This window comes from Pelophylax lessonae, assembly GCF_965119305.1.
Source record: "Pelophylax lessonae genome assembly, chromosome: 1".
NCBI lineage: Eukaryota > Metazoa > Chordata > Amphibia > Anura > Ranidae > Pelophylax > Pelophylax lessonae.
This window is the reverse complement of record NC_138768.1, coordinates 779,544,612-779,567,080: the sequence shown is the minus strand read 5'-3', so window position 1 is coordinate 779,567,080 and position 22,469 is coordinate 779,544,612. Positions and strand designations below refer to the sequence as shown.

The following is a 22,469-nucleotide window of genomic DNA, read 5'->3' as shown; positions in this document are numbered from 1 at the left end:
GCTTAGGCCCCTTTCACACGGTCTGCATTCCGTTGCGGACCGTGCTCTGCTCAGCGGGGATCGATCCGCCGATCCCCGCTGAGCCGGCGGATGACAACTGTGTGCGGAGTGGGAGGTGTCAGAGCCCCGCTGCTCTCTATGGGGAATCAAATGAGAGCGAACCGCCTGATCCCATCCGATCCCCAGGACGGATGGAAAATAGGGTTCCCATCCGTCCGGATTTCACGGACAGGATCGGATGCGGATGGCAGCGGGTGTCGGAGGAAATGTCACCACTGACATCCGCTGCTCCATAGGGCTGAATGGGGCATCGATCCGGTCCGCCTAAAAAACTGACAGGCGGATCTGATCGGAACGCCCGTGTGAAAGAGCCCTTACTTTTCAATTATGATTACAATGTATCTTCAAGCCCAACACTGTGCCCTCACTGCAAGGGTTAATAGCTTGTTTTGTCTAGAGGAGAGGAGAAACCATTTTACTTACCTGATACTCCACTCTCCTGGCAGGCAACACTCCCCCATGATTCAGTGTTGCACTGTCCCTTGACATCCTCATATCCACAGCAGGGCTATGGATCCTGTTCTGGTCTTAATGATCCCAAGATCCTAGACCAGTGGACTGTGGGGATGCAGAAGTTGCGTAGAACTGTTTAGCTGCAGGAAGAGTGGAGGATTAGGTAAATATATCTCCTTTTTTTGTTCCCCCTAGGCCAGTGATGGGGAACCTTGGCACCCCGGATGTTTGGGAACTACATAGTTGCCAACATTTGAAAAAAATTCCAGGGACACTTTGCAGCACAGCTATCAATTACTTACCACACCCACTTCCCTGAAGCTCCGCCCACTCTGCATAATTAATCTCCGACCACTTATCATCAGATTATAGGATCTACTCAAAGAGAGAATTACAGGAAATTGAAAAAGGAATTTCAAACTTAAGGCCAAAATAGCAGAGTTGGAATAATTCTCCCATTTAGCTGCACTATTTCTGCCTAAAGTTTAAAATTCTCATCACAATTCCCTGCAATTCTAAAGTGTCAAATTTGCTCCGATGTGACCATACAAAAAATGTAAATATAAATAAAGTGCAATATGTAAATAAGTACGAAAAATACCTAATTATACTATCTACGTAACTTCGCATGTGTCCGCCCGGCCAAGCTTGTACGAGCTTTCCCGAGCCCAGCAGGCGTCAGAACGGTGCATGCGCAATTACGATGTCGGCCCTAAACCATTTATTTTACCGGCCTATAATGGGCATTTATGGGCAGCCCGATTAACGGACGCTTGCTGGAACAATGTAAATTACTCGGGACTGGCTCCTATTTGCCGGGACTGTCCCGGCAAAAATGGGACAGTTGGCAAGTACAGAACTACATTTCCCATGGTGCTCAACTACACTGCAGAGTGCATGAGCACCATGGGGAATGAAGTTCCAAAACATCTGGGGTGCTAAGGTTCACCATCACTGCCCTAGGCATAAACAATCAACCCTTGCGGTGCAGGTGTAGATCCACTGTAAAGGATAATTTTGTATTTGCCCGAAGTTGGGCTTTAGGGTCCTATGTCCTTGACAATAGTTTCAAATACTTCTGAAATCATTCAGAATTCTTTGCCAGGTGCATTTGACCTGCAGATAACCTTCATCTGACCTACATTTGGCCAGCTTCAAGCAGGTTTTGCATTGCATCTGTAGACTGGCATGAATTCAAAACCCATCTAATGCAAGAAAAGCCCATTGATGCAGACACTTAGGGATCTGATATAAAGGCATTTATTGTTTCCTAACAAATTATCTTCCCCTAACAAGCCAAAAAGGATGTAAATGAAACTCGGAAGCAGCTTAGATTTAGCTTGAATCAACTCCTTCAGCAAATCAAAGGCAAATCATAGCAGCCAACCGTTTTTTTATTTTTCTAGGATCAGTTGCTCTCAGCATAGTTTGCGTTCCTGTACTCTAAGTTAATAATGACTGTTCTATTGCACACCCATTGTATACTAGAGTCCTTGCCCAGAAAAACCAGGAGGTTTTAAAATGTACATTTGTTTTGAGAGATGTCACAAAAAACAAATGAGCACATTTTATTTAGAGAGATTTGTTATCTTTCACACATCTAATTTAGAGAGTTTTTTTTATCTTTTTATACAGAATATGGAATAACCTGTCTTCGTGCCAGGCCGCACACAACACCTGATAACTAGCTGTTTAACAGCAAGACCAACCAGCTGTTTAGGTCTGTTCTTTCCATTTAGGTATAGGTGGTATTGAAACATTGATTTTCCAAGATCAGGCAACGCTGTATTGAAGAAAGCTGGGCAAGTGATGGATAGGATTGGGGCTGCTTGGCACTGCCATTAAAGCGGTTGTATACCCCGCTTTGTTATTTTTACCAACAGGTAAGCCTATGATAAGGCTTACCTGTAGGTAAAATGAATATCTCTTAAACCTTTACAGTTTAGGAGATATTTACCCTGAATGCAGCCGCCGATGTCAGCAGCGCATGCACTCTGAAGGTCTGGAAAATTGTGCCGGGACTTCAGAGCTTCTTGCCGAGACCAAGGGTGACATCATCGCAGCTTCTTCCACTCACTGCGCCAGAGCCCGCAAACCCAGAAGAAACGGTGAGGAAACATGTCAGCCCCCTCATCAGTGACCTGGTGCCGCTGCGGAGCTTCGTTCTAAGGTAAGTATTTCACAAGGTGCTAGTATGCGATGTATACTAGCACATTATGCCATTGTCTTGCACTCTTTAAAGATTTTCAAGCAGGAAGACCCCCTAAAAAATGAAAAGTGTAAAAGTCATACACCTCTTTAAGGGAGTTCTTTGGTCACAGTATATGCTTTCTTTTTAGAACATCAGCATTGTAATAACAATACAAACAATGGTTATTTTTATCAATGCAATATACTGTAAGCTTACTTGAAAAACCCCATTTCATGTTATGAGCGCTGACACACTTCTTGGATTCCTGCATGTTTTGCAGCTTTTCCTCTGCTATTTACTTTCAGTTTTTAAGGACTATATATCCCATGGTACATTGCTGCCTGCAGGCAGTGCTTCCTATACTGACTCCGCCTCCTGAAACTCCTCCTCGCAGCACCTCCATAGGCAGGCTATGTGAAATGTGTGACACAGCACTGCCTATTCACAGGGCATAGTCAATTCATGGAAGTTTATTTTTTATGGGATTCTTAACAAAGTAAGTTTGCAGACTTCAAGATCTTTGCGCTGCAAGCACGACAGTGGAAATCACTTTATTCTCTATGGTGCTTGTTCATATCAATGCAACATGATGCAATGAATTTTTTGAAAAGGTGCAGGTCCTTCTTTGCTGCAGCATAGTGCATTTTTGGCCCCATAGACTGCAATGGGAGCATATAGCAAAAATGCAAAGAAATGCATTTTTGGTGTGGTTTTGGCAGGGTTTTGTATAAGAAAACCTCCTCCACATGAAGCTTAACCACTTGCCAACCACAATACATATATATACGTTGCGGTTTTCAAGTGGTTTACCTGGATTATGGCTGAAGATATCAACCACAACCCCTGTACTGTTTTTTTTTTCTATAGGCAGGCGGCTTTCCCATGAAACCGGTCAGCGTGGCTCATGAGCCACAGGAACAGTTTCAGAAGCCCCTCCCATTGCTCGCCAGTGTTTCTCAGGCTAAACGATCCAACGGTGTGGCCGGCTTCCCCTCATAGGCGATCAAAGAGGTAACACTCTTTGATCAAACTCTATGGCCTCTGATGCCGCTTCCAGTCCAGGCTGGAAGAATTTTTTTTTTTAAAGCGAAAGATAAAAAAAAAGTTTTTTTTTTTCATCTTTTGTTTTAAAGGTAAATAATTTGAGAGATTTGAGGTCTTTTTGACTCCAGATCTTAAAGAGGACCTGTCATCCTTATTTCTATTACAAGGTATAATTGCATTCCTTGTAATAGGAATAAAAATGATTAAAAGAAAAAAAAAATAAATGGACAGTGTAAAAATAAAAAATAAAAAGTAAAATAAATAATAATAATAAAAAAAACGTAAAGAGCCCCCATTCCTCCATACACTAAACCTCATCTGTATCTCTAAACAGGTAACTTGTAAAGGTGATTAAAGCGTCACCTATAGAGATTTTTAAGTACTGTAGTTTGTCGCCATTCCACGAGCATGCGCAATTTTAAAGTGTGACATGCTAGGTATCGATTTACTCAGCATAACATTATCTTTCACATTATGCAAAAAAATTGGCGTATAAATTGTAATGTTTTTAATCATTAAAGTGGATTTTTTCCAAAAAAAATGCATTTGCAAAACCACTTCACAAATACCATGTGACACAAAAAATTGCAACGATCACTATTTTATTCTCTACAGTCTCGGCTAAAATATATGTACAATTTTTAAGGGTTATAAGTAAATTTCAAGCAAAAAATACTAATTTAAACTTGTAAACAAAAGGTGCCAGAAAAAGCTTGACCGGCAAGTTGTTCAAAATGCAAAAAAAAAAAAAAAAATGCATTAAACATGTGCTACACAATCTCATGGAAAAACGCATTATTATGCAGCAGCACCTGTGAACCAAGGCTTATTTGCTCCCTTTTGGTCTGCTAAATATACCATTAAAAGTGTTTTACTGCATCTGTTCAACAAGTGCAAATCGCTTTTTCATCCCGCTAGAAATTTTATTAACTGACAACTTCCTGTACTCTCTGCTTCTGAACTGTTATTGGTTGCCATTGTTCCCTGCTATCTTCATGTACTACAAGACAACAACACTTCCTGTCCTAAGGTGACAACGCTGCTCAGTTTGGCTGGCACCCTAGATAGGAAGTAAGTTAATGGCAGGATTACCAGGATACAATTAGTAGAAAAAAGTGTGGAAAAAAAAAAGGAAAACAAATGCAGCCACCACATCTAAGGTCCAAAAAGCTTTAATACTATCCATTTTTGTTCTTGGGTTTTAAACCACTTTATTGTGTGCTATACTTGCTTGGATTTTAATCTGAAAGATGTCTTCATGTTTTGTTTCTAAATGAAATCTGGTTGTTAGAATTATTGTTATTAGAATTGTAGTAATAATGATGATAATAATGATTGATGATGATAATAATGCAATGATGATGATGATAATAATGCAATGATGATGATGATAATAATGATTATGATAAAATAATAATAATGAAATGATGATGATAATAATAATGATTATAATAAAATAATAATAATGAAATGATGATAATAATGCAATAATGATGATAATAATAATGATAATGATGATGATGATAATATAAGAAATAACAATGCTAAAAATAAATACGAGTATTTATGGTATCTTCATCACTTTTATTGAGGCGTACATTAGACGAGTGCCACGTATAAAGTTGTATGGGCATCTGTGAGCAGCTGTGACAAATAAAGTGTACATCTTCCCCTATTCCTCAAGTCATTGTGCTGCCTTGTTTTCTGCCGTGATGGATTATGAAAAAGATTAAGAGGACCTCGCTCTACTCTGGAGATCTAGTTTCATATTGTGTCCTTAAATGTATCCACGCCACATTCGGTGATATTGGACTAAAAATATGCCGCGACAGCTGGACTGCTTTAAATGTGAACTTAGTCCCCAAGTCACACAAAGGAAACGGCGCACAAGGCTTACGCCATGCAGCCATATTAAATAAGAATAGCATCTTTTCCTTTCTTGCCAAAGATAGTAAAATTAACATGCAGCTGGCTTCTCTGATAAATGGATTCGGTTAGGTCACTGAGGGGATGCATGTGACACTAAGTGATTTACAGTGCTTTACCTTAATGAAATTGTTTCAGCGAGATGACGCTGAGAGCTTTTAATGGATGGCTTTACTTGATGTAATGAAATTGCTTTCTTTTGGCATTTAATATAAGGTGCAGTTATTATTTACAAGAGCCTTTTCTGCGCTACTGTCTCTGTGCAGAGCAGCAGCAGAGCAAGAGAGCAGAGGGTGCAGGAGAAGAGAAAGTGGAGGGGAAAGGCTGCTGGCTAGAGTGGCCTAAGCTTTGTACATCAGACAAGGTTGACTTCATTTGTGCTTTTCTTTTAAGTAGATCCTCCTAATCTGTTCACAGGCAACTGGATTTTAACCAGATCAGCTGCATTGAAGATGGTGCTTTCCGAGCTCTGCGCGACCTGGAAGTGCTGTGAGTACACGTCTAATGTCTTGGCATCAGCAGATTATGACGAGGGCAGCGTGTGTGTGTGTGAGAGAGAGAGAGAGAAAGAGAGAGAGAGAGAGAGCTCATCTGGCTGTCATGTCACTGTCACTGCTCTGCAATAAATGTGCTTCTTTTCATTGCTGCATTGGCTAAATGTTTGGAACACAAATAATTTTTATGTTATGCTGCTAACTGTATGATTATCTCTCCTTCATGTCTTCTGGTTTTACTTCTCCTAAGCTGGCTGCTTTTGAACATATGGTGGTGGTGCGTAGAGTGCAGTAGCCCATAACAGCCAATCAGGTTCTACGCTTCATGCTAGAGAGGGAACAGTGAATGATGATCACTGGTTGGCTGCTCTGGGTTTCTGTACTTTTTTTTTTTTTAATTTTGCCATCAGCCTACTTATATTTGATGATCATATTTATTTATGCATGTACACAATAATTATCTATCTATCTATCTATCTATCTATCTATCTATCTATCTATCTATCTATCTATCTATCTATCTATCTATCTATCTATCTATCTATCTATCTATCTATCTATCTATCTATCTATCTATCTATCTATCTATCTATCTATCTATCTATCTATCTATCTATCTATCTATCTATCTATCTATCTATCTATCTATCTATCTATCTATCTATCTATCTATCTATCTAGCTATCTATCAAACTATCTAGCTATCTATCAAACTATCAAGCTATCTAGCTATCTATGCATTGTGTCTGGTTATCTGTCTTTGTTGATAGTTCTGTTTATTTTAATCTGTCTGTCTGTCTATCTATCTATCTATCTATCTATCTATCTATCTATCTATCTATCTATCTATCTATCTATCTATCTATCTATCTATCTATCTATCTATCTATCTATCTATCTATCTATCTATCTATCTATCTATCTATCTATCTATCTATCTATCTATCTATCTATCTATCTATCTATCTATCTATCATTCTTCCCTTCTTTCCTTCCTTCCTCCCTTTCTATGCTTCTGTCTCTTTCTACATCTTTCCCACTACTCTCAATGCCTCCGCTCTTCACATTGGAAACATTTTCTGAAGGGTTGCAGCTAGGATTCAGTTATATTTGTCCAACCTACAGCATAGGTTTCCCATACCCAAAAATCAGCTGGTTGAAAGCTGAGTTAGGATTGGCCACTGTGGATTACAACACACCCCTTCTCATTGCATGCTGTAATTAAATAACGTGACATGTAAACCAGAGGGCTGATGTTATGTTCGTAAATGGGCAAAAAGTATCCAACTTTTTCATAACATACTTATAATGCATATACAGTATGTATGTGGATGTATAATAAACAGGCAAAAAATTTGGGGGAGCATACCCATGTATTTCTAAAGCTGCTGCAGCTATGAACCAAAAGACATGTATATTAAAAAAATGTGGATGTATGCATTGTGTAATATTGTAATATATGCTGTATATGTGTGTATGTATATATATATATATATATATATATATATATATATATATATATATATATATATATATATATATATATATATATATATATATATATTTAGATATATATATATTTTTAAATATATTTATATATATAAAAATATATATATATATATATATATATATATATATATATATATTAGTTTTGTATAGTGCCCTCAGTATTCTTAATGCTCTTATCAGTTTTATAGTTTACCCTTTTATAGTTCAACAACAACACTAATATTTAGGCACATTAGAGTAATGGAACATATATATTGGGGCATAACGCCAAATTGAATACAAACACATATTGTATGGCAGCGGGGTGTGATATTGTCCACAGGCAGGATTTGAGCTTTCCTTTAAACATTTTAATAAATCTGCTTGATTTGGCCTTGTGAAATATATCTTTTGAAAGTTTGCATGTTGCTTTTCTGGACAGATACTGAAAACCGCCTTCAGGGATCTTTTTCTAACAGGCCAAAACAATGCAGTTTTATTTATTACCAAAATGCGTCAGCTATGCATAAACACACTTAGGAGGGTGCCACATCCCCATGTACAGTATCAAGCAAAGGAAAAAGAAACGGACAGGACTTTGAAAATACCGCAAAAGATTATAAATAAAAAAAAAAATGCATCAATTTTATCATACAAAATATAAAAAAAACATGGGGAATATACCCAAGACCAACCTCCCAGTATGGTCAAGGGAAGGGGGGAGGGGAATTGTGTTTGGGACTTTCTCGGTACGGTATTGATCAATTAGTCAAAATGTACCGTACCGAGAAAGTCCCAAACACAATTCCCCTCCCCCCTTCCCTTGACCATACTGGGAGGTTGGTCTTGGGTATATTCCCCATGTTTTTTGTACAAATCTTCAAGGGATGTAGGTACCGAATAACCTTGTTAATTAAAACACAGGCTCCCCCTATAATCATACAAAATATGATGTATTTTTTTTTATTTACAAACTTTTGTGTCGCCTTCAAAGTCCTATCCATTTCTTTTTCCTTTGTTTGATACAGTTTTTTAATTAACCTAGCGGCATGTATTTAGATCAGCCCACTATGTCTAAAATCTTGGCCTTTACAAATTCAACATTTAAATGTCCTTGCTTTGACACTAGCCATGAGACTGAAGCCAGGAACACACGGGATGAATGTCGGGAAACATTTGCTGGTTCAAAAAAAAAAAAAAGGGCTGACGTTCGGCCCCTTTTTATGTCTGTCTGACAGAAGGCCGTCCGTGTGTATGCCGTTCTGTCATATGAGCATGCTGGAAAACCAGCAGCTAACCGACTCCCGATTAGCGCTTTCCGCCAGAGGCAGAGAGCGCTGATCGGAGTGTTCTGGCGGAGGGGGCAGTCCCCCTCTCAGAACACAACAGCTCAGCGGGGGGAGATCGCTGTACTTAGTTTGCATAGTGACCAGAGCTGACAGTTTTTTTTCGTTCAACCCGCTGGGTTGAACAGAAAAAAACCTCTAGTGTGTACCAGGCTTAAAGAAAGGAATGCTAAAATTAATTTTGTGTAATTTCAATTTATTTTGCCATAGATATAAAGTTTTATGAATGTTAAAATCCATAGACATCATTTATTTAGATTTAAAAATTATTTTTTTTGACAGGTCATTGCTGCTTAGCCTTGAAGGCCATAGGTCCATTGGCGCAAAGAATTTCATTCATACAAATAAAGTACCTTTGGTAGACAATGAATTAAAACTTTTAATTACATACAATTACACCCATGAGTCCCTGCCACTTTCAGTCTTATGCCTTTACCACTTTCTAGAGTAAATTTACCATGGCACAAACATACCATCTACACGCAGATGGCATCCATCGTGGGTTTCATACCTAGGTACCCAGGAGTTGTAGTGAAACAGTGCTAGCATTTAGCCGCAATGCTGCCCACCTAAATGACAACGACAATGACAAATTAATGAGGTTAATCTCTGCTAACTGCCATTAGCCAATCATGTGCAAGCAAAATACAGTTTCTTTAATTTTCCTTGCAATAAATACATTTTCACTACGGTAACTATGGGAAAACTCTCTTGCAAAGTAAACATTCCCTTGCAAAGTAAACAGCCTTTTTGATTTAAATACAGTAAATCAAATGTGATTGTGTTATAATCTCTTCCTAAATTCCTAATTAATATTTTGTATAATATATATGATTGAATATCTTCACTATTATTCAGTCCCCATATCTAGAAGGAAAATCCTCTGTTCTTTTCCAGAGAGTATAGTTTGTACTGGATCCCAAGTTCAGAGTATATAATAATGAAAATCCCAATGAGTCCCTTCAGTTCTTCCTTCCATAAAACTTTACCAAGGATAAAGACACATGACTTCCATGCATGTACATTTATCCATATACTCTGTACCTAGGCAATTCCTTTCATTCTCTAATTTGCTCTCATATACTAAAATTCGGAGGAACTTGATGCAAAGATCCCATAATCTATAAATGTTTTCTTGGTAAATGTAAAATTAAGATTTTTTTTTCTCTATACCTTTCAAAAATGTACAAAGATTTATCTTTTTTTTTACCATGAACAGATTGGGCCCCAATGCATGTAATTCTCTCTTAATTTTTTAACACATCACGTACATTGATTGTATACGTTAGTGTGTCACATCAGCAAATATTTTACAACCTGTATGCTCAGCATACGTATGTGAAACAGCGAGCGCTCCAAGCTTTTGAAAGGTTTTGTAAATTTGAGATGGAACGCTGCGGTTTCCAGAGCTCACATAAAACAATCTCAAGTTATGACTTATTTCAAGATTTATTTGCAAATATCATAATATAGTATGTTTCATATTGTATCTCGGTTTTGCCGAAGACCTGGATTGTTTTACGTTACACATATAAGCAATCCAAGTGAACCCCAAGAGTAAAATCCTTCAACGACCTTATCAAGCGATGGCTGAAATGACAAAATATGAGAAAAGTAAATTTAAACAATGGTATAAAGTGCTGTATCTAAAAATGCTTATTAAATTCATTTAGTTAAAAAAAAGAAAAAAAAAGAAAGGGGGGGCCTATAATAGTAAAATATTTGGCTAGATTTTTAACAGATGGACTTTTAAGGGCTAAAACTTATGGACTGATTTACTGCATGGAACTTTATTTGTGTTCAATGTTATCACCAAACCAAATAAGAATATATATATATATATATATATATATATATATATATATATATATATATTTTTTTTTTTTTTTTACCATATTTAGAATGTAGAATAATTACTTATTTTTAGGTCTCCCAATCACCCCCCACTACCACCACCACTACCACCACCACCACAAGGAAGCGAATTGAAGTAGAATATAATTGTTGAAGTTTTTTCTTTTTTTTTTTTTTTATTACTGTAGGGATGACTAGTCGTATAAGTTCCTGGTCAGTAGAGCGTGCAATTATTTATGCTGCCAATGTATTTAAGTTTTAAACTTAGACCCCATTCACACTGGGGCGACCTGTCAGGCAACCTGGTCGCCTGACAGGTCGCCTGCCATAGAGAAGATGTGGACCCGTTCTAATAGGAGCGACACAAGTCGCTCCAACTTAGAAAAAGGGTCCGGAGCTTCTTTGGGGCGACCCGGAGTGACCTGCATTGACTTCAATGATATGAAGTCCGTGCCGGCCGCAAGTCGGATCGCCCCAGTGTGAACGGGGTCTGAAGCTTCAAATTAAAAAACAAAAATACTATGTTTTCATATCACTGAGTATTTAGAAAATAAATTGAATACCAAGTACCTCAAGTACCACAAATGCCAGAAGTCTTTTTTTTCTGATCTAGTTTAGTTTGGGTGTCAAGGGAGACCTTTATTGGTTTCATTTTCAGCTTCAGTACTAAAGTGTGCTTGGAAATTATTTTTTTTTTATTATTGTTGGCAGCTATGATGTTCCAGTACTGCATTGCAGCTCAAATAGACTGCCCTATAGCGCTCAATCCAATCATAAAGATCACTACATACTCGTGAGACAAAAGAGGAGCTTGCTGGGTGTGCCCAAAATGGTGGCACAGATTCCTTTACAGTAAAGTGATATCTGCATTGCTTCACTATAATTAGCAAACACCACACAATTTAACACATTTTCCCCACATTTCTTTATGAAATCTTGCAAATGTTAGTCTTTTTAAAGCTTAAGATGGAGATATGAAATGGAGAAAAATAATGTGAACTTGTAGACCTATGGGATTTTTCTGAAGTGTGGTTTATTAATGAAGACTTCTCACAGATTTTTTTTGTAGTTTGAATTACATCTAAGAGGCCAGATTAAAAAATTAAACATTTCACCCCACTTGCCCCATTTTGCCTATGATATTCCTGTGTTTAAATTATTTTTTTGGATTACTGTTGCAAAAATTGCTCACGTCTGAACAAGTCTTCATCTACCACCATGTTAACATTTTTGTCTTCCTATATTTTAAAAATGCACTGATCCTCATTTGTAATGCCTTAATAAAAAAGCGTGAGATATGTGCTAGTACCCTGCAGAGATTTGAGATGAACTTTTAAAAGTCATTCAAGTTCAAATGACAAGAAAACTTTATGCGGATTTTTGGGTTCTAATGAAATTTTGCAACTTCAGTGATGGCAACTGAATATAAATGTGAAGTTTATGATGACTGCACCCACTGCGGCAGTAGTAAAATTCTGCTGACGTTTGTGGGAGGAGCCATGGTTCAACATAGGAAGATTGGAATATTCTAGAAATTTTGAAGGGCGTCGAGCCTTGATAAGCGCCAGATCCTTTCACATTTTTGTTGCACACTCTGCTTCTCTGGTTGAGTGGATGGTTCATTCGCTGAACTACCTTTCTGCATCGCCATTCATACCCATCCACATCTGAATTGCCTTTCTAAAATGTCTTCAATTCCAGGCAAGTTTGTGCGCTCTTCTACTATGCATGCTTTAATCTTCAAATGGTCTTTTTCTTACTTTTTTAAATTTTATTTGTGGCTGGTGGCATAGGCTGTTATAGACTTTCTCATCGCTAAGGGTTTTCTATGTTCACAGCTAAAGCAAAGGTGTTCTATAATGTGATAACAGATTATTTTTTTATTTTGTACTTGTTAATTTTTTTTCATTTATTGAATTTGGGCTTGTACTTTAGAATTTCTAAAGCAAATATGTGGCTGAAAATTAATTATTTAATGGGAAAACCAAGAGTTGAAAACTAATATTATGACTTTAAACTTCTTTTTGCTTTGTTGTTTATTATTACATAGAAAAATTAGAATAAAAAAAAAAAATATATATATATATATATATATATATATATATGTATATATATATATATATATATATATATATATATTTTTTTTTTTTTTTTTTTTTTTAATTTAGATAACATCACCTGAGCCCTTGAGTCATATAAGGGGACTGCATTTTTCTAGCTATAAGGATTTTTTTTCAGAGGTGTAGGTGCCACTAAAGTACACATTTGATTAATGCGTGTCTTTTTAAAACCTTATCAACTATGTACTTATTTTCATTTTCTCTTTCCTTTTTCTTTTCCCCTTTTTCCTCATCACTTTTAAATAAAGGAGCATTTACTAACTTTCTATTTACCATATATCGTTTAGTAAATTATGGTGCCAAAAATCCAACCTTGTTCTATCATGTTTGGCTTATTTTAATATCAGATGTGGTTATGGCTAAGACTAAATTATTTTTTAAAGTGGATTGGTGTCTTTTTCAATCACATATATATTATAGACTTATAAAAGGAATTTAGCAGAAGATCGGCTGATCCAAATAATTACCTTAATATTTGCATCAGTGATATCAAAGAGAATTTTCCCCAAACTGTGGTTGCTTTCCTTTCTTCTGCTTTCTACCATCCTCTATATTTGCAGTATTATTTGGTAGCACATTTTAAACTATGTAAACTATATTTTTCTAAACAAAATATGTAACTGTACAGCACTGACCATTTTGATGCGCCAAGGTGGCAATGAAAGTGATTGTGAGGTTTCAGAACAGCCAAGTTTTACTAGCAGTTGTTCTTAATAATTTTTCCGCCATACTATGGCCAACCTTAAATTTCAAGCCAACATTAATGTAAAGAGGAAATAGTGTGTGATGCATTTTAAGACTAGATGTGGAGTAATGTGGTGACCCTTCTGTGACTTGCTGTACCCACAATGCAGTTCACTGTAGTATGCCTGCATAGCACTGTTACCCAGCATTGTATTAATTGGGCTGTACTGCAGTTTTCATTAGCAGCACCTTAAATAAGTGGAAAATGCCTGTGGGAAATGCAATGCAGACGTTCAAATGTTTCAGACTAATCCAACGGTATTTTTAGTTAAGGTTCATTGCTGTTAATATTGTTCCTGTGCAGGATTATACATTGCCAGGGAAACATGTTGAACAGATTTTTCGAGCAATAAACTTTACACTGTCAAAAAGAAAATATGCAGTCATATTACAAATCCTGCTGTTGCCTTTGGTGATCTAACTTCTTCTCTTTCATGTTTTACAGTACCCTCAACAATAACAATATCACTCGACTTTCAGTGGCAAGCTTCAACCACATGCCAAAACTGCGAATTTTGTAAGTAGATTTTTATTAATGATTCTCTTGTATTTTTATTACTCTGAGACAAAAAAAATCATATTTTGCTTTATTAAATAGATTAAAATATCACTTGAAATCTTTGTCTTGGGAAACATCTGCTTTCTGAAGTAAAATCAAATGTAGGCATACCAGGAACATTTTTTTTGTTGGTGTAAGTAAAAGTAACGAATTAGGAACTTTAAATATTAGCCATAATCGTAAATCTAGAAGAATTTAACAGCTTACTATTTTTTTTTTTTTTTTGAAAAGTACATTAAAACCCAGCAAGTAATCAGTAGGATTTTTTCTGTATAAACATCAAAAAAGTTGAAAAAATCTGAAATCTCTCTGTGCAGAAATATATATAAAGAATAATGAAAAAAAAAATACTTTTCATGTTTAATGAATTGCAGTCATTTGGAGAACAGCCAGATATCCAGTCTCTTGCTACAAAAGACAGAAACTTTAATAGTATCTTTAGTAGTAGTAGTAGCTAGTAGAGTCCAGTCCATAGTTGCCATATTTTAACAGTTTGACTGAAGTGAACACCTGTGTTTGAGGACCTTTAGCAAAGCACTCCAATAGTTGTAGACACAGTGAATAGATATTTCAGTTAATATATACTTTTTATGTATAAGTTCTAAATTATTTTCGACATTGACAAACTGTTTTATAAGGTCATTCTAAGCACAATGATCATGTAAAAAAATACAGAAACCCATAGCAGCCGCAGAACAAATATTTCACTGAATCAATTACAATAAATTGAAATCCCGTTGGTGGTTCTGGGCCACTACAATTTGCACATGATATCCAAGTTTTAAGAACACCAACTGTAATTCTGAAAAAAAGCACCCTTTTTTAAAGTGATGAAATAAAGGTGATCAAAAGATTCATAAAATAAATTCATAAAAAAATCCAGGTATGATTTAATGGAGGTAACAAGGAGTCCCTCCAGGTCCCTTCTTGACCTTATGCACATTCCATATAAGTCCCACCAAAAACTTTTGGAATCTTCTGCCCCAAACACTTAATGCTTAGTCATACGACATACCCAAATCCACAGCACCACTCCAAACCTGTACCCCTAAAGCCGACTCCTGTAGCCTGTCTCTGCTCCAGCATGAGAATATAAGAAGTTGAGAGTTGCACTCTGTAATTAGCTCATTGTTGATACTTTATTCTGTTAGCAATAAAGTGGCTGCATACATATGATTTTCACCCAGAAATCCACACTCCCTAAACCTGTTTCCCCCGAATGGGATTGTTCACAAGAATAGAGTAGGTAAGTTAATGGTTATTTGAGACTTGCTGTGGTTTGTGAATGTGCCCAATTGTTGTAATTATATACTTGAATGTTCCCATTTTATCAAATGCTGGTGAAATACCTCAGAATATTAATAAGGATATATCGACTTTGCAACACAGAAATGCAAAACATGACCAGTGATACATTGTAGGATATTAGATTCTATAAGATCCTGTCGTGATTTATTATTTCTCTCCTCAGCCACTGAAACATAGCTCTGCCTCAGTATAAAACATTCCCTGACCACTTCGTAGGTGTGCGTTAGTTTTATGTGAACAATGGTCAAAAGTAGAAAGATGGATCAGATGCAGGTGTTTGCAAACCTGGTGCAGAACGCTGTCCAGAACCAAAGAAATGTGCACAGAACATTGCAAATCCTTTTGCTTAATAAAAGGCATCTGGCTTTTAATTTGAGAAGTGCCTGAGTTTGGCTGTACCCCAAATATAAAAAGAGAATAAATGTAAACTCATTGCAGTTCATTCCTTTGGATCAATTCAATTGTACATTTTTTGTTATGCAACCCTGAGTGCATATTCAAATTATTCCTTTCTGTTTGGCAACCCTTAAAAGATTGTATTTTCTACATAAATAAGTGCATTGACCTACTAGGTATTTCACATATCATTTAAGGGCATAGCCAGGCTTTGATTGGCTGTCATCTATGATAAATAGGAAATCTTTACTCTTTTATTACTGTACTGCAGCCAGACCTAATTAAATCGAAACCAGCTCTTTGATAATCATTGTTAAATGAAATTAGCTGCAGAGATGGAGCAGTGTGTTTTAGTACCCTTTATAGTTGGTTAGGACAGAGGGCATCAGCTAAGCAAATTAGTCAGGGAAAACTATAGAAACACAGACACAGTGTATAACCAAGCTTATACATTACTGCCATAAAACAGAAATGTCCATGAATAAGGGAGCTTTAAGTGGTATTTACAGAAATAGAAGATGAAGAACACCAAAGAAGACACTCGTGTGAGGATCAGGCTACCCTGAGAGGCAATTTTGAGCCCTTCTGACTTTTGGAAGCGCTCAGTATTCATTTCTCTCAAGACATATTTATTTATTTATTCCAAAAAGCTTTATTTGATAAATGTGCATAAAATAAAAATGAGAACAACAGTTGGATCATTCTGATCAACATTCACGGTGATCCAATAATAACCAATAAAAAGGATTAACATAAGAAGTATCATTGTAAAAATTATGATATATCATAACAAGAATCTTGAGTAAGCCGGAGAGTCCTGTATTGGGTTATAAGAAGATGACGTGATGTAGTATGTAATATTGGTCCTACCTTGGTCAGCATTCATTTTAAGGCAGATCTTTATGACTTTTAACAAAAAAAAAAAAATGAAGTTTTGTATCTGTAGGTATGAGTTGCATTGGAAGTAATAAAGGGTAGTGGTGCTATAGAGACCAGGGAGATGTTTCCCGCAGTCCTCATAGACAGATGTCAGTCTATGCTTATGCTTATTTAAAAGGTGTTAAGCAGGACCAAAGTGTAAGTCAAAAGTAGCCGTGGTATGCAAAGAACATCAGCTCATGTGTATTTGTGATCAATCTTTGCAAGCCCATGTAGAGAGATAATGGAGTTAATTTACTAAAACTGGAGAGTACAAAATCTGGTGATGCTGTGCAGGGTAGCCAATCAGCTTCTAATTTTAGCTTGTTCAATAAGACTTTGACAATGAAACCGAGAAGCTCATTGGTTTCTATGCAGAGCTACACCAGATTTTGCACTCTCCGGTTTTAGTAAATTAACCCCAATGTGTCTATACTGCCAACTTTGTATCACTGTATGTCTCAAGTGATTTACTACATTTTGCTGCAAATGAGTATATGACTGCCAAGTCTTTAAGGCTAAGGTCTGAGGTGCCATATTATTTCAGGAGGCTTAATGCTAGTTGAACCTTGTTAAAGACTTTTTTTTCGGTCTTTAGTGATGAAGATTGGGTAAATAAGATGTTTTCTTCTCTTTGATTTCTTCCTTTTCAAAGGCCAGTCCATGAGTACAGTTTTTGGGGGAAGAAATACTGTCAGCCAGGTGACGTGTAAGAGTGCCTGTTAAACTCTTAGACACAATACAAGAAAGCATTTTTTTTTTTTACCAGTCTTCTAAAAGATAGTTTGTTTTAATATCTATGGCTAGTTCAGTATCTTTAAATGGAATTATTGAGTAGGCAAGCAGCTGCATTATCACAGTATCTCTGCCTTGCAGTCTGAGATCTATCATGAGCATCTATTCTGGTCAGCTTCTGAAACTTTAAAGTTATTTTAGTGAAGGGTATTGTTAGCTCCTTTCTACATCAACTTTGGTTTTAGGCCTATTGTCCCACAAAAATAAAGAAATGAAAAGTTGTCATACACCAATTTAGCAATTAGCGTGAATGTTTTATTATTGTTCATATGCTTTAGCTACTTGGAATCGAGCCATGATCTTGTGCTGACCTGCCCATTTTCGGAGTAACAAACTTAATTCCTCTTTGTGTTGCCATTTCCATCTTTCAATTTCAGACGTTGTATTGAGCTTGGGTCCCGAGGGGCCAAAAGCAACTAATCCCCTTTTCTTTGATTAAACAAAAAAGAGAGGAAATCAGAAAAAAGGGATACAAGGGGGGTGTTTTATATTGAATTATTTTTCTTGCCTTGTTCGGTTGAAAACAAATGTGACCTGTTAAAAGGATTTTGCTGGCTGTTTCTATAGAGACTAATAAAGCAAGACTTAGTGATATTTCTAATTGGGAGCCAAATCTTTTATGGGTCTTTTTTCACTCTTGCTGTCAGTATGCTCCCCCTATAGAGCAATTTACTTCAAATGTGTTTTGTCTTTTCTTTCTTTTTTTTTTTAACCCCGCTTTTGTTTTTAGCTTCAGAGTCCATAACTGTTTTCAAGCTCTTGTATGTTTGCCTAACCAACTGTAAAGAAACAATGCTCGATGTGGAGAGATTGCATTTTTATGTTGGCAAACATTGTTTTTTTTCTGCCTTAAAAATAAATTAGTTTTGAAAGGATTTGAAACAGATAAGTTGGTAAACAAAGAAAAGAAAGCAAAAGTGGTGAGGATTACAGAATTAAGCTTTTTAGTTTTGGATCAATGAGCACTGCATAGACTGGTCTGAAGCAGTAAATATCTGAAGTAACCATAATCAAACTTTTTAAAATCCATGTTCGCTTCAGTAGTTGATATCCATTTTTTATGCCCCTTCTTGAAGATTACAATCATAATGCCAGGAGGCAGTGATACCCTCACTGTGTTAAGGAGAAAATCCCCTTTCAAGATGCATTGATACCATGCTTGCCAATTCCTTTTTAAATGAGGTGTAATTTTTTAACATTAGTAAGAAATTAAATCCGGGTGTGGTGCTGGTACCTTAGATGGCATAGTAGCCGCTAGCCACAAAAAAATCCAAACTTGGGAAAACAAGAGCAGTTTGTTTTAGATCCTGAAACAGTTCAAGCCAGTTTGCTAAACGTCACCTTTTACACCAGGCAAATCTTAAATCCAACCCATATTTCAGTGTTGCTTGTAATAATTTGTAAGTATGCACTAAATTAACAGGCAGTTAAAAAATTGTCAAAATAGCCATCCTTTATAGATATTGTCTGTTGTACTGGACAATGTCTACAATTTAAATGCAAAATCAATAGGACAATAGCACTCTTCTGGAAAAGGAAAAAATCCTATACTACAATGGTGTAATATAGTAAAACTGCATGGGCAAATTCTGATCCCTGGGGAACCATGAACTACAATTTTCTCAGCTTTTTTGCATAGAATGATGAAAGGTTAAAACGTATGTCTATTTTTGTTTTGCTGTATGTGTCCACACTGGGGTTGGGAAGTCCAAATTGTCACCAGAGCAGAAATAGATGGGGAATCTTTAAATGGGGACACTTGTTCTGGTAACATCTGTGTAAGAGAGGATTTCCCTTCTCTACGTTCCTGTTGTGTTTTGGAAGAGAGCGGAAACCTCCCCAATGGGACACAGACAGAAAAACAAGCCATAGGTCTTACCACTCCCTCCTATATTCAAAACTACAGATACACTTTAGAACTTCTGATATCAGGCGAGAAACTACACAATTCCCTGATACTATCAAGCGGGCAAATTAGGGATGTAATAGCCAAATACTGATCCACTTTTTCTAGTGGCAGCAACATGCTTTGATAGTTATATGAAGAATGCACAAATACTTGGTATTTTATGGTTATCACTACAAATGCTAGAGTATACACAGCTTTGGTATGCATTGACATTGATTATGTTTTTACAACTTGGTCTATTTCTTTTTCCTATAGTCGACTTCACTCCAACAACTTATACTGCGACTGTAATTTGGCCTGGTTATCAGACTGGCTGCGGCAGAGGCCCCGTGTCGGCCTGTACACTCAATGTATGGGACCTACCCACCTGAGAGGACACAATGTGGCTGAAGTTCAGAAGCGTGAATTCATATGTAACGGTAAGGATATTTTATGTCAATGATATTCTTTATCATTAAATAAAGGATGTAATCAAAACTTCTCAAAAACCTAAAGGATGCAATACGCGGCTTAATTGTCTCTTGCTCATTCCACAAACTAAACAAGAGAAAATCAGTTGATTCCCCATCAACACTAACAGCATAGATGGAAGAATCTCCACTGCTAGCTATTGTACTGTACCCACGGCTGCATCACTATTAAGCCAATAACTTTCCACCCAGCTCTGTCGATCTTTAAATTGACTTTTGGTATTGCATGGCCAGCCATGACTCAAAATTTGAACCATTGATGGGAGCGTTGGCACATTCAGAAACAGCTAGGTTATCAAAGTCTAAATGCACAGACCCATTTTGCCATTTCAGTATGCACTGGCTAACTTGACCATAACTAGGCAATGGGTTTGCTGACTTAAATGACTTTCAAATTTGCTTCAGAAATATGCTGCTTTCTTTTGGTTCAGTGTTGTAATAAAAGCCCTGCATATGTTTTTATTATAAGCTGACAAATGGATAAAAAGATGCCCTTTTTTAATGGTTATAACTATTTCACATTATTGCATCCATTTATGCATTGTCATACTTATCCTGATTATAAGTAGAACAAATATGTGTAATTCTTACTGGCAATTACACTTCTGTATGGTCTGTTACCTCTATTTAAGTGAATTGATTTACAGCTTAATAATATTAATTAACCATATTAATCAATATTATGCCACCTAATTACCAAAATAACCTGCCTTAATCATAATCTGTCAAGATAAAATTAATCCAACCCTCCTAAAAAAAAAAAATCTAAAGGGCTCAGGAGATATTTAGAAAACAAGTTAACAAAGTTGTAAAACAAGTCATATTTTTAGTTTTGGAACTATAGCAAACTTTCTATATCAATAAATCTCCTTGAAGAGCTGAAATTGCTGTGACACCCACAAGTGAAAGACACACAGTGACAAAACTGGCTGTAAATGTTTGTTAGTCAAACTTTTAACTAATTACAATGATTGGCTTTGATTGGCTTTGATGATGATCATGTAATCAGGAACCACGGCTATTAGTAACCAATCTTTAGTTGGAGAGATGAAAATCTTAGCAACAGAATCATCACAGGCCTATATACCGCTGCGTACAGAAGTGTGCTGCTAGGTCAAAGCAATGATTGTTGATGTGCTTGTCAACAGGTCCTGGAAAGACATGAATAAAGAATATGGGTTTGCAAAGTTAGGTTTAAAAGATTATTTCTTAGAAGTTTGAGTTAATTTGGAAAAGGTATATAGTACGGGTGCCTGTAAAGTCAACTTTATCTGGTAATAAACATAGAATATTACATATTTGCTATTAGAGGTGGTTGGGCACTCACAAACATTTGAGACTTTTATTTTCCTCTGTTGGTTGAACTTGATAGACTTGTGTCTTTTTTTCAACCAGATTTCATTGATGTAACTGATGTTTATCAGGGCTTGAATCAGGGTTTTATTTAGGTGACTGATGCTTTGGTAAGGTGCGGCCCACCTTTATCAAGCCGCTTGATAAAGGTGAATTATTAAAAGGAAAAAAACTGCGCTTATAATGATAAGATATATCAGACCCTTTATATACTATGATCAGAGCTGCAACTCTATAGTGAGATATCATCATAAAAAGTACCAATATAGAAAAAACGAGTTGAGCTAGAATATAACAAATATCAAAAACAGGTTGATATGGCATCCAAAGAAGGCTTCAAAAGCCATTAAGATAGCAGTAAACAGTTCTTAAAGCAGTAGAGTTTGAAGAAATAGAACAGGATCTCACTTGAAAATTACACAAACTGAATAAAAAAGAAAAATTCCATCAGGGAAAAAAGAACTGTCTTTTCTATGCTAATATTATTCGGTTTTTCAGATTATGCAGTTAGTAGGTAAGTGTCATAGACATTTCATGACTGTTACTACGTACCCCAAATACATTTTTAGATTTTTTTCATTTATTTGCATTTGTATTTCTTCGAATATATTATTGAACTGAATGGTGCAAATACATTTTGAAACTCTTTACAGAGAACATTTGGTGGACTTCTTTCACCTTCTGAATACCAGACATTGGCAAATAAACAAAGAAACTATTTATTGACTGTCTTTTCTTTTCTTTTTTTTTTGTACATAACTTTCAGATGAGGATGAAGGCAAGTCAATTTTTTGTCTTCCTCAATTTCTTCCCATTGCTTTGTTTAAATGACTTCATTGTAATTGGGACAAAGGAAAGTGGAGGTGGTGCCCATAACCGGCAGTTAGGTTTAAAGAGAACCACTCAAGAATCGGAATATTCAGATTTAAAATATCAAACATTTGCAAATTACCTTATGAAAGTTTTTATAGTTGTAGCTTAAACTGCAAGTGTAAGTAAATGGCTATTTGCACAGCTGTGATTGGATGGTAAAGGAGAAGC

At 36.3% G+C, this 22,469-nt stretch overlaps 1 protein-coding gene across 3 annotated transcripts in view; it reads left to right on the top strand.

The window, feature by feature from the left end:
• The window catches only part of SLIT2 (slit guidance ligand 2), a 415,524-nt gene that overhangs the window by 291,870 nt on the left and 101,185 nt on the right, over nt 1–22,469 (top strand). For all 3 annotated transcript variants that reach the window (XM_082243064.1, XM_082243065.1, XM_082243066.1), the window contains exons 6-8: nt 6,092–6,163; nt 14,166–14,237; nt 19,861–20,024. In XM_082243064.1, coding sequence (XP_082099190.1) covers nt 6,092–6,163; nt 14,166–14,237; nt 19,861–20,024 — 308 coding nt within the window. The remainder of the gene's footprint in view (nt 1–6,091; nt 6,164–14,165; nt 14,238–19,860; nt 20,025–22,469) is intronic.